The sequence below is a fragment of the Penicillium coprophilum genome (assembly GCF_028826855.1).
Source record: "Penicillium coprophilum strain IBT 35676 chromosome Unknown utg000007l_segment0_segment0, whole genome shotgun sequence".
Classification (NCBI taxonomy): Eukaryota; Fungi; Ascomycota; class Eurotiomycetes; order Eurotiales; family Aspergillaceae; genus Penicillium; species Penicillium coprophilum.
The window spans coordinates 326,525-339,465 of NW_026622726.1; the positions used below are offsets into that span (position 1 = coordinate 326,525).

Genomic DNA, 12,941 nt, shown 5'->3' on the forward strand with positions numbered 1-12,941 from the left:
TCGGGGTTGTCAGCCACACACATCCACCTGGGCATTGGATAGGGCGTTTTGGTACTATGCATTTCTGTTTATCCCTTTTTTTACTTCATTAGATCCATTCGTCGGGTCAGTCAGATACCCTTCAAAGCTTGAATGGCTTATGGAACAGTTTGATAAGCAGACAAATAATGACTTTCAATTGCTAACTACATACATTATGTCAAATAACGCCTTCAATGTGTGTTCCAGTAGTTTCCCATAAAGATAGCCCCAACCCCGATATCCAAATCATAAAAACCATCGCTTGCATGTACATCTTAGCATCGTCATTAATATCGTAACCAGGCCGTCCTGGGCTCAGTGGAGGAAATGTCAGAACCGGCTCCATCGGCACAGCCCAAAAACTCCCAAAGAAAAACACCGCCCACAAGACCTTGGAAACATCACTTGAGAACCAACTCCAGGATACAATCCAAAAATCAAGAAACAAAGGTTGCGAGGCGACACAAGCAGGAGGATAATAGGGGGTAGTGGGGAGAATAATGCAAGAATCAACGACAAAAACTGAATCCAACAAGGCAGGATCTCCCAGAGATCTCACCTACAAACAAAAAAGAACAAACAAATTGTGAACTGAGGACGCCTTAAAACAAGGTCGTATTGCTGCGGTGGCCGATGTGTGGCCGATGAAATGCTCTGGGCTTCAGAGTATCATCTTTGCTCACGCCTCCAATCTTTTGGAAGCCCTGCAAGAGATCAACACCATCGACGTCACTTGGGCTGTCATTACTCTCGTCGAAGAGATGGAACGAGAAGAAATCTTCCTGGCCAGCATCTCCGAAGCGGCTTATGTCTGGGAGCTTGGACGGCGACTCAGGGAACATTGACTTGGAGCGGGGCAACGAGGGCATACCCAGGCGGCTGTTGATATTTACCGAAGTGATGTCTGAAAGGGCGGTATTGCCACTGCCAGTGCGTGTGCGCTTTACTGAACGCTTCTCGGGAGATCCATAGGATACTTGTGCTGATCCAGAATCCGCGAAAACATCAAAGGAGGTATGGAAATGATCGTGAGGGGTGTAACTCTCTTCCTGAAGATTGAAAGCAGGGCTCCAAGGAAGAGCATCTTCAGAAAGGCCTAGGTGTTTGATGGGCGAATTAACCATTTGTTGGATCTTTCGGCGATGGTTTCGCAGGTTGGTATTGGGAGACACAGATGGTGGCGGCCGGGCAGGCTTCTTAAACTTGATGATGGGCGTCAACGGAGGCGGTTGCATGCTCACATACTGGCTGCGGAGAGGGGATGAGCCGATTGGTGGGTTAGGGTTCTTGCGAGCTGCGGGTTGACCAGGGCTGACATCGTGGGATGAGCTGCGCATGCGCGCGATCTCTTCTTCGGCACGGCCACGCTTGATGCGCGGAGGCTCGATATCCAGGTCGGATGTCAAGATATGCCCGGCCTTGTTAGGTCTTAAAGCCGAGGACTCTAAGGATGAGAAATAACCACTGTCATTCATGGTGATCGATTTGCGCTTGCGCGGACGGGGCGCAGGGGTAGGACCAGACTGAGTGGGAGTGGGAGGGGTACCCTGGCGGGCAAATCGGGGAGGAGCGATGGGAGGGGATGACCGAATGGTCTGCGGCGGGGAGGAACGGGGCGGTGCGCGTGGCGCAGGAACCGGAACCACTTCGTCCGCATCGTCTTGAAGAGCAGGGTCAGAGGCAGGCAGTGTAGCATCCGAAGACAAGTCATTTGGCGCCGGCCTAGGTGCAGGGGCGTGATGAGATGGCGCGCGGTAAGTGGGCTGCGGCGGTACCATCCAGGTTGTGGTGCTTGCGGTTTGCGACTGAGGGATAGGGTCTCTCTGAGGAGCAGCAGGAAGAGGAAGACTGGACATGGTGGCGCGGCGGACTTGCTTGTCTTTAAGGAACTGCGCCTCCATCCCGGGCTCGATGGCCCAGTAGTTACCCTTACCAGGGTCATCCTTGGGCCGCTCTTGCTTAATGAATGCCTTGTTGAGACTGAGATTGTGTCGGATGCTATTCTGCCAACCAGGGTCGCTGTTCTTGTAGTACGAAAATGTATCGGAGATCCACTTGTAAATTTGGGCCAGCGTCAAGCGTCGATTGTTTGCGCGCAAAATTGACATGCCGATCAAGGTAGCATAACTATATGGAGGCTTGGTGCCATCATCCTCCACTGGCGGCATGTCATGCGGTTCGGGTAGGTAGGCAATCGGCGCGTCGTCGCGCTTTTGTTTCTTATTAGATCGCTCCTTGAGCGGCGCAGCCTCCATGAGTGTGCGCTTCATGGGGAGTTTGGGATCATATGACGGCTCCGGGAAGTCCGCGAAACTGTCATTGGATGGTTCTTCGGGAAGGTGGTTTTCTTTTGATTCGGGATTGACGCTGGAGAAGGTGGTGAAGAGAGCAGAGTGTGGCAGAGAAGTTTGAGAGTAGATGGGGAATGGCGCTTTCTTGGCTGGGGAGTCGGTGGTAAACATGGGAGGAGCAGGAGCAGATATGGGGATGAAACCGAGTTTTCCGTGGCGCGAATAAGAGCCCTGGGGACGAAGTCCTTTTGTCGGCGATGGCCTGTGTGGGCCCGAAGACGGATGGGAAGACGAGTTGTGAATGGGCTGGAGTGGTAGCGGTGAGGGTTGCAGACGGGGCTGCGATCTGATGATCTCTTGGGCTGATGAGGCTAGCACTGAGGGATAGTGTGCGCCCGTAGAACGCGTCGATCCCATAACCTAAATGATAGGCCACCAAGTCACAGTGTTACTAGTTCACAGAGAGACCATACGACGCGTAAACCGGTTTGGGGGAAGGAGAACGCGACTGTTGAAAACAAGGCCCCCGGCCGGGTTTGCGACACACACACGAGCGAGCCGTGTCTAGATGTGATGAGACTGTGCAGAGAATTCCGATTGGGCCAATGGTAATCCGTAAATCAAGAGTGAAAAGCCAGCAACCTCAGGCCGTCATGCAGCTTAGACCAGTTGGGCCACAAGGCGCTAAGGCGTCACACTTTCCAGTTGGGGCGCGAATCAGGCTGCACAGATAACCGATGACTGAGGATGAGATTTGGGATTGCAAGATAACCAAATATGGTACTGATGAAGCTGAGAATAGAGATAGAGATAAAGATGATCGAGAGAGTGGAATACAGAAGAGTACAAGAAAAGGTAGCAGATCCTTGGGAAGGTCAACCGGGTTTCCAAAGAAAAAAAAACGTTGGAAAGAATGGGGCTGACGAAGGGAAGAGGAGAGAAGAGGAAGCCCTTTGGATTCTTTCCTCTTCGAAGGTACTAAATCATTATTATAGAAGTCTAGAAATGTTCAAGCTGCTCTGAGAAGAAAGGCGGGGGGAGAGAAGAGGGAGATCAATGAAGATGATATATTACATGTAATGTATGGTCATTCTGTAGACGCGTCGCGCGTTTTATTATGGGGAGGTGGGGCAGAGTCAGGTCGTATTACTGGTATTATCAATTCAACTGGTACTAAAGGGGGTCCCCTTGCTCACATTTTCTAGCGTCGATCTGATCCACCGAGAGAAGTGTAAGTATGTCAGGTCTGCATTATTGTCTACGGAGTTGAAAATGGCACTATTGGACATATATTGTACCTATATATGGCATGATATTGAAAGTATACAGATCTATCTTTAGATCTTGAAGGGCTACGGTGTGTGTATAGTTCTGCATGTTGGATGACAATCCACCTGCATCCGTCGACTGAGACAATGCCAGATACCGACTATTCTTAAATCCTACCCACACGCCAATTGGCCCAGTCCCCCCGGTATGCAGACGTGTCGATGTAACTGAAATGGTGCTTTTCATCCCTTGTTTCTCTCTTGTGGAGGATCTCCCGAACGCCCTTGGTGGCAAATGGCTCTCGGGTGCTTCGAGAGCCAATCGAATTCTCAAGTCTACATCGGACAACGCTTGTGCTGCACATCGTCTGCAGGTTCCGTGATCTAATAGTCAAAACTCCGTATAGAGAGCATGGAGTACGGAGGGCAAGGTACAAAGCAATGGATTGGTACTAGGACAGAGAATCTATTATGTTTTATTTGAATCTAGGGGAGATCCCTAGTCTGTCTTTCCCTATGCCCTTGCTTGTATATCAGACACTCCATGTAACAGATTCATGCACTATATTCCGCACTTAGATTCTTGTACGTACAGACTTCCTCTACTCTGACTTTCCTTCTGGAGCTTCTTGTCACTTACATAAGGATACTCGGAGTGACAGTCACTAAGTCTATTTCGTGATGATTCCCGTCCATTCCGAAACCATTAGAGAATCCAGCGACGCAATAGCCCCCACACTTCTCTCCAGACAGGTCCGATTTGGGTGGAAAAGGGCAATCGCAATGAAGGGGATCTAGGCTGAGGAGGCTTGTAGCACAAGGTTTCGAGACAAACAATAGTACCACCAAAGGTGGCAGTCTCTAAATCTCAAGCAAAACCAACGAGGGATGTCAAGTGGCTGTATCCAGAATTGACGGTAGCGATTAGCGTGGACAGGGTAGAACTGTGCCTTACGATTGATCAATGACAGTATCCCAATTCCCATGTGAATATCCACCCACATGGGTGGTGAAGTCATGGTGGTGAGGTTGGAAGGCTCCAGCTAGCATGATGTAGTTGTTCAAACACCGATAGTAATGGCCAGACTCCAGGCACCGGGCCCTCCAATCCGCCATAGAACACGGTGACATGTGACATCTAAAGATTCTGCTCGATCATGTATGGATCATATGATCAATGTAGACTAGGAGATATGGAGTATACTCAGTTCTATTCAAGGAGCGAAAAGGAGAGAGGGAGATACAATGGAAAGGACCAAGTGGCAGAAAAAATCCGATATATGCGATATAGGTGTGATTCAATGTCCCCCAACACCTAGAGGAAATCATCCCTCATGAAACAAACGCTTCATGACTTCTATTCTAGACCAAAAAAAAAAGAACTAGGAAAAAATGACACAACGCCAAGCCCATGCATCACAAAAAAAAGTAAGCCTATGCTTGGTTTTCCCAACAAATGTCTGCCCCTTAAATATAGGGGCATGACTTCGGGTGGATGCATAACCTTTTTTTTCTATCACAAATCAAACCCAAGGGATATCTTAAACAACAATGACTTTTTGCTCGATACGCAAATGTGGAACGTTTAGTCCAAGAAGGTGAACATGCTTGTATGGATGATGTTCAGGGCACGATCGGCGTCTCGCTCTTCAATGACGCAGGAGATATTGATTTCACTTGCACCTGTGAGGGGGAAAGAAAGATCGAGTTAGCCCCAATCAAGGGTACAAGGGTAGAGCGAGGGGGTATGGGGACTGGGAATCAGCAATAATCCACTCACCTTGCGAGATCATCTCGATATTCACGCTGTTCTCCCCGAGGGTGGTGAACATGCGGCCTGCAACGCCGACCATATTTTTCATCTGCTTGCCGACCAGACTGAGAATGGCCATCTCAGGGATGATATCGACAGTTCCGTACTTCTCAAGGTCATTCAATGCCCCCTGGAGATCATCATTAATGACTTGGTACTCATCCTGTCCGTTTCCATTCAAAAGGGGCATTTCTGAGTGAAGAGCCAAAGACACGTGCACCTCGCTGGTCGAGATCAAATCAATGGATAGGCGCCACTTGTCCAATACGGAGAAAATGCCAGCAAAGAAACCATGAGAGAGCGACCGCTTGTTGGAATGCACGTTGATCACCAGAATGTTATGCTTGATGGTAACTGCGGTCGGCCGCTTCGGTGTCTGCGCAAGACTGGGACTCCGGGTCCGGAACAGACGTGGATCATGTCCCGGTGTGGTTCTCTCCAGTTCGGCCACGGAGTCAGGGAAGATAATGGTGCCCTCGTTCTTTGGGTTCATGACGTTCTTAATGCGAATGGGAATCCTTGCGCGAATCACTTGCTCCATGGTGAATGGATGAATGACTTCGGATCCATAGAAGGTCAATTCAGCGGCTTCGGCAGGGGTGATGGCCGGTAACAGATGAGCCGTTGGCACTTTACGCGGGTCCGCAGTAAATATACCATCTACCTCCTTCCACACCTGCAGCTCCTGCGCACGGGTTCCGACCGCGACAAGGGCGGCACAGAGATCGGTATATCCACGACCAATTTGATCGAGCAAACCACCAGGGATGGTACCGAAGTAACCAGTCATCACAGGTACCCGATGCCCACAGGCCTCGACTTTGCTGCCGAAAGCTGCTGCCAGGGCATTATAAAAGTCCTGATCCAAGCCTTGGGTACCGATGGGGAAATCGATGATTTCAGAGAGATCCACATACTGCGAATCAACCCCGCGGTCTTGTAGTAGAGCGGCCATGAGTAAGCAGCTCAGCTTCTCACCGGTACTCATCACTTTGTCCACACATCGTGAACTAATCTCTCCTAGGGTCTGAGCAGCCTCCAGGAACTTGAGTACCCGTTCACATTCTCCTGTGATGTCTGCAATCACCTGGTCTCTTATTTCTACCGACTGCAATTCTTCCTGGGCAACTTGAACATGCTCCAAACGAACAGCTTCCACCAACGTCAGATATTGCCGCGAACGAGGATTTGCAGCGTCCCGTGCTGCCCGCAACAGCCTGTTTCAAAGATATTGGTATTAGTATCCCGATCGTGATATGGTTGAAGAGTATCGCGATGACTCACCGGTTGGTTGTGCCTTCAGCTTTGGTAGAACTACTTCTCGCAGAGCATACAACAGCAACTCTATTGTCGACGAGGCTTGGTCTATAAAATTGTCAGTCTTCAAGAGGTCGAAAGTCGAAATCGAGAAAATGCGTCATACTCGACCACCTGCTCGATGATACTGCGCGCGAACTTGCCCACGCTAGTACCACCGAATTTCTGCACAACCCAATTGCTGTGAGCCTCGGCGGTCACTGGTAAGTTCGTATCAAGAACGGTGGTAGCCATAATGTCGACCCAAAATAAGTAAAGACAGTGTACAATGTAATGCAAGGGAGTCAGAAGTGGTTTTGGAGGGGAAACCGGCGAAAGCGGAGACTATTGGGACCACTTCCGGCCGCATATTTTTTTTGTTGTGACTCAATTGGCAATAGAGTTATGGGTGTGGAGACCGCCTGCCTGTTTCAGCCAGGAACCAAACGATGTCGGAGGCCCCACCAATCACGCCATCTTCATATGAAAGGCCGCTCATTGGGCTGTCTCCGGATGAATGTTCATCCGGAGTATAAATTGCTCATGTATATCTCTGCATTGCATCCCAACTTTGATTCCCAATCTTGATCATTTCGCCTGCTACTAGTACTACTGGTAACGGAGTGTATTCCTCAACAGAAACTATACCGAGTTTATTGGAGGATCATTAACAGCAGTAACACCGATTGAGCGCATTAGGTATAGTTGGACTGTAAGACCTGTCTGATGCTGGCTTCTTCTTCTGTATCTGAAAGTGTGATAACGCCAAGTTTGTTAGCTAGAGTTGAGTAAGCGTAGTGGACCTGAAAATGCGGTATAATCCAGCCTTCAGCTGAGACACTCTTAATAGTAAACCGATGATCATCAATAAGCACTGCGTATAAGCCTAGGTCTACATTTATAAGCGTCGTCTCGCATCTCGCTGATGAACGCGTAAACAGAGAATTACTCTCCTGTTACTTCTATTTCAGATCAAGAGCTTTGAACAACGGGCTAGACCGGGGTCTATTTAGAGTCCTAAGGACCTGTTGGGCTGGGTGCATATGTAACAGATAGTACCTGTACTCGGGGTAGATCATTATCATGGTCGGCGAGTATAAGTTACAATCACACATATAACACATATAGTTCCCTTCTCACTGGTTGTCAGGATGTGTGTATTACGCGGTCTTATGATGTCTTTCTTACAGGGCTTCTCAGCGGTACTTTAAGCAGTCTTCTTAATAGGTTTCTCAGTAGGCTTTTCAGTTATTCCACCCCAATATCTCTAAGATAGTTTACCCCTTTCCGGTCTGTTCACGGCAGAAAAAGGCGAAAAAAAAACCTACCTCGTGCAATCAACTTTTCTATGTAAAAGTTTTGACTTCTAAAATAAAGCTAAATCGGGGCGTTCCGGATGTACAAAGCAATGCTCAAGTATAAGGCAAATAATCCAGGCTACTCTGGGTGTCTTAAGTGGGCTGAATGCTGTTCTTTTTACATGTAAACCCCGATTTGGAATAAATCACGCGCTGTCCCTTTGAGCTAATCCCTACCTGCTTCAAATGGTGAACTGTGAAATACAGCTTAAATGCATTCAGGTGTCGATCGGTAATACCAGCGAGCGTCGATCAGTCCGATGTACGTTGTACGGGGTGCAATCTTTCCATATTTTGCCTTGTAGAAGACATTCGCGAGATCAGCAGCGACAAGGAGCATAGGTACTTGGAAACATGCCTTAGGTTTATTTTCTGTGCTAGTGTCAATGGGATCACACAAGAAGCATGCTTGGGTTTTATCCCGATCTGAGAGATAGGGTTCCGTTCCACTTGTTAAAGCGAGATATATCACGATCTCTGCTGCGCATTTCTCCAAATCGGCAAGATAGAAAGGATGTGCGACTCTTTTCGCAGCACGCTCAAGACGAAAATTGGGTTCGATCTCCATTTTATTGTAAAGACTTTCGTAGTCACAGAAACTAACAGCAAGAGCCATCTGTACACACACTTGTGTGCATCTCATAGAGGGATCAGCTAAAGTGTCGTTACTGGGCTTAAGAGGCCATCAAATAAGCCAGGAGAGACAGGCTGTGTCATTTTTGAAGGTTCCAATATTATTGATCATGATTCGACGGGAGTTGATAGCTCTGCGAATGTCACCTGCCCCCAGCCTATACCATAAGGGACGAGAATCAGTGTACCATCCGGGGTGGTTATCAAGCTACTCTAGCCATCATTGAGCAAATATCGTGTTATGATAGATACCGCGCACAACACACAAGAACTCTGTCAGATTAATTTTCATTTTTTCCCCGGATATAGACCAATCGGACGTATCGGTCCACGTTTTCTTCATATGCGGCCATTTGGCATAGAATGTCTTTTTTGAGAGTAGGAATATCAGGCGGAAGAGGGTTTCAAAGTAGGGTTGCTTCTTCTAGAGTGAGAGTACAACGCGAATCATCTGGCCAGGCATACTCGACACCAATATGCTGATATTCCTCAATGCTGATACCCCTGGGTATTCTAGAAGGTGGGTATCGCCTTTCTAGCTTTCATCGAACACAGGTGTCGCCATGTAAAAAGCAGGTATTTGCGGGCTCTTCAAATCAATGGACCGAGTAGAATCATCCATAACGGCGAATCTGCAAGGTTTAGACATGATCGTCTCGTAGATCTCACGACCTCCTACAGTGGATCCTTCCCGAGCCTCTTCGGCAATAGAGACATCGGGAAATAGATCTAACTCATTGTAGAATTCCACATATCCTGCAGTAGCACACGCCCTGCCAACTTAATAACGCATCGAGGGGTACTGACGAGCGAGCTGGCGGTACGTATCCTGTCCGACGAAATCTGGGTGTCAGATGCAGGATGGCTGAAGTGCCGGGTCCTCGAGACCCCCAGGAGTGACATTGCTCATGATTAACCGGGCGTTGCGTGCACGGGCAAGCTAAGGAGCTCGTGAAGAGCCGTCGCAGAGATCCCTTGGTCTTGCGCACATAGCGAAGTCGTATTTACAGCGCAAGCCACGAATCACGGAACAGCGTTCAATGGTGGAGGTAATATCTTCTGGAAGTGCTTTCCCTTCTATTGCAGTAAAAAAGTGGTTATAATTGGGTAGAGGAGTCGGAATGCGCGACTCATCGTCCGAGTCGCTTTCACCGTCGGACGAAAAAAATCCTAACATACTGGATATATCCAAATCGAAACAGATGGAATTGACTGGGGAATAGCCTTGTTTTCTTGGTGAGATATTCACCTCATTGTTCACCGGGCTGCAAAGACCGCCTACTTTAATCATGGCGGAACAGCATCGTTTCGGCCCCCACGAAGTATCTTGTACCGAGTGCTCTCTAAGTGCTGATCCCAAACAGAAAGACAGCACAGCCCTTCTTGTTGCCATTTCAGGTAGATGATAGTCGCTGCCAAGATGCTGCAGCTTGGCATTCCGTGACATAACAGAGTCAAAATCTCCCGTTTAATTTCCCTGGCTTATACTTTCAACCCATTTTGACACTCTTTGTCGACGTGAGAAGGTGGCAGTGCCACAATGTTTGGTGCCGAAATTCCTCTCAAAGCCCAAGAACATGATATTGAGGAAACGATAAAGAAGGAACAGTCCTTCTCAGTTTTGAGGTCATGGTCATGGTTTCCAAATTATTCCAACGTGCCCAAGGGGGAGGTAAAACAGATAAAGACAGGTCTCGAGCCTGCTCGCAGATGGATAAAGGGTGTTGTGCTCTGTTCAAGGATTGTTGGTGGAGTGCTTGCTTTGAATATTATTCTCACTGTCATCGCTGCTGGTCTGGCGTATTCAGGGGATAGCGAGGAGACGTTCTCCTTCGCTTCCCTCTATACGGGAAAGTGCTCGACTTCTAAGAATTGGACCACAGGCTTGCACCTCTTGATCAACATCCTCAGTACTGCCCTGTTAGGGGCGAGCAACTACTGCATGCAATGTCTTGCTGCCCCTTCACGAGAACAGGTGGATAAAGCACACAGTCAAAAGACATGGATTCGAATCGGTGTCCCAAATATCATGGACCTTCTTCGCTATCAAACAGGCAAGCGACGCATTCTGGGATCGATTCTACTGATCACCTCGTTGCCTATCCATTTGATGTTTGTGGTTTCATTCTGACCATGTTTCAATGTATTCTAGCTGACTCGAAGTTCTACTAGTTATAATTCGGCTGTCTACTTCTCCATTGGACCAACAGAGTATTCGGTCGTTGCAGCACAGGATAAGCTTATTCAGGAATACGGTAATTCTACAGAATTCGAGCAATGCTTCACCCAGAACGTCGGGATTGATATACAGTCATTCAATGCTGCGATACGTGATGGGACTTTCAACACCCTCTCCAAAGAAGAATGTGTTGATATATTTGCTCAAGACTATGCATCCGGGTACGGATTGGTTGTTCTGGTGACCAAGGATTCACTGCCTCAAAATGATTCCGTTGCCTGGATAGGGACTGGAAATAGCCGAAGTTTGGCGAGTGGCGACAGTCAATACAGCTGGTTGTGTGACCAACAATACCCTTGCACCAAAATCATGGCTGAAGAAAAAGCCCATAACTGGTCCTTACACTCATTAACATGGTCACGTCCTACCATCCATCTGTCGGTGCCTATCCCAGGCGGAATTTATGAGAGCGGAGAATGGTTGGATGTCGGGCACTACGGCGTTCCCGATACCGAGGACTACAACCATCTTGATGATATTCTAGATAAATACCCTTCCCTGGAGGAGTTGCAAGCCAAGCTAGATAATTCTTCTGGCTGGGTTAACAGTTCATTCCCGGGTAGTGTGACGGTACGTAAAGGTGAGCCTCATTGCACATACCCGAGGGTTTTCGGTGAACAGACTTCACAGTCATATTCAATCGATCACTGCATGACTTTGCCAGCCAAGGAAACTTGTCAGCTATTCTTCAGCCCACCAATCTGTCTAGTCGTAATTGGCTGCAACATAATCAAGCTCATCTGCGCGCTGTTAGCGGCGCGTGAGGACAGAAAAGACATTTTCCTCACTACCGGGGATGCGATTGCATCTTTTCTTACCAAGCCGGATCCAACTACTGTGGGAGCCTGTCTGCTGTCCGGGCCTCTAGTTAACAAGAAAGCACACGGATGGCGGAAATACAAGGGCCGTGAACGCAAATATTTGGATCCTTTAGACCCCAAGCAAGAGATTCCGCTTCGCTTGCCTTCACGAAAGCGATGGTGCCAAGCTGCGAGTATATCACGCTGGGTATATACGATTCTTTTGTATGCTATCACCCTTCTTGTATTAATAACAACTTCCACGAACCAGTGACTGACTGCTTTTAGATTCGTGTGCATTCTGATCCCATCCGTCATTGTTCTGCGCCTTGGAATTCTCAACTACAACAAAGTTTCCAAGTCGAAGAACATATGGAAGTCTGGCCTGGGAGAGGCAAGCCCAGCGACTACACTAAGCGGCTTGAGCATTCCTGCTACCGCAGATGGGATATTTTCCATGATTTTCATGGCCAACATACCTCAAATACTGGTCTCACTGGCTTACTTCTTTTATAACGGCCTATTGACCTGCATGCTCGGCGCGGTTGAATACGACAACTACGCCAAAGAGCAAAAGCCTCTCCGCGTATCCTGGCCCCGCGGCGCCCAGCGTTCAACATACTACCTCAGTCTTCCGTACCGATACAGTATCCCGTTGCTGATAGTCTCGGCTGTTCTTCACTGGCTCGTATCCCAGAGTTTTTTCTTCGTTCAGGTGATTCCATTTGACCGGCACGGAGTACCCCAAACACATCTCTCAGACGTCTTTGTCCTTGTTACTTGCGGCTATTCGCCCGTTGCCATCATCTTCGGAATAATTGTTGGTGGTTTGCTCCCCATTGTCGCTTTGGGTCTGGGCTTGCGTCGATTCAGATCGCACATGCCGCTGGCTGGACAGTGTAGTGCAGCAATTAGCGCTGCGTGTCATCCCATGACTACTGCGGTTGATCATGCAGTAAAACCGGTGCAATGGGGCGAAGTCCCAGATAGGGTCTTGTCACATGGCATTTTTCCAAACACAGTAACGACGGATGTTGGGTTTGAAGCTCGGTCGAGGGCTGAAAGTGATGAGCAAAGGCCGTCTTTGGCCACAGAGCTAGATATAGATGATCCCAGACCGGTTAGTCTCTTGCATTGCTCATTTACATCGGAGGATGTTAGTGAGCCAAGCACATCACGTCTCTATCTCTAGCTAGGGTAGGTTTGATATTTATGACGATAT

The 12,941-nt window shown here is 48.4% G+C and overlaps 4 protein-coding genes across 4 annotated transcripts; 1 reads left to right on the forward strand and 3 right to left on the reverse strand.

Moving 5' to 3' along the window:
* Positions 1 to 623: 623 nt before the first annotated feature.
* Positions 624 to 2,729, reverse strand: N7500_010712 (forkhead box transcription factor; the record flags this gene model as incomplete). The annotated part of the gene is made up of 1 exon (XM_056681850.1): positions 624 to 2,729. One exon carries the CDS (start codon positions 2,727 to 2,729, stop codon positions 624 to 626), a length of 2,106 nt encoding a protein of 701 aa, XP_056527259.1.
* Positions 2,730 to 5,165: 2,436 nt separating this feature from the next.
* On the reverse strand, positions 5,166 to 6,944 carry N7500_010713 (aspartate kinase; the record flags this gene model as incomplete). The annotated part of the gene is made up of 4 exons (XM_056681851.1): positions 5,166 to 5,263; positions 5,361 to 6,610; positions 6,678 to 6,758; positions 6,817 to 6,944. 4 exons carry the CDS (start codon positions 6,942 to 6,944, stop codon positions 5,166 to 5,168), a joined length of 1,557 nt encoding a protein of 518 aa, XP_056527260.1.
* A 1,311-nt stretch (positions 6,945 to 8,255) lies between these two features.
* N7500_010714 (uncharacterized protein) lies at positions 8,256 to 8,663 on the reverse strand (the record flags this gene model as incomplete). The annotated part of the gene is made up of 1 exon (XM_056681852.1): positions 8,256 to 8,663. The coding sequence occupies one exon, from the start codon at positions 8,661 to 8,663 to the stop codon at positions 8,256 to 8,258; it is 408 nt and encodes a 135-aa protein (XP_056527261.1).
* Positions 8,664 to 10,220: 1,557 nt separating this feature from the next.
* N7500_010715 (uncharacterized protein) lies at positions 10,221 to 12,911 on the forward strand (the record flags this gene model as incomplete). The annotated part of the gene is made up of 3 exons (XM_056681853.1): positions 10,221 to 10,792; positions 10,853 to 11,944; positions 12,008 to 12,911. 3 exons carry the CDS (start codon positions 10,221 to 10,223, stop codon positions 12,909 to 12,911), a joined length of 2,568 nt encoding a protein of 855 aa, XP_056527262.1.
* Between the last annotated feature and the right edge of the window lie 30 nt (positions 12,912 to 12,941).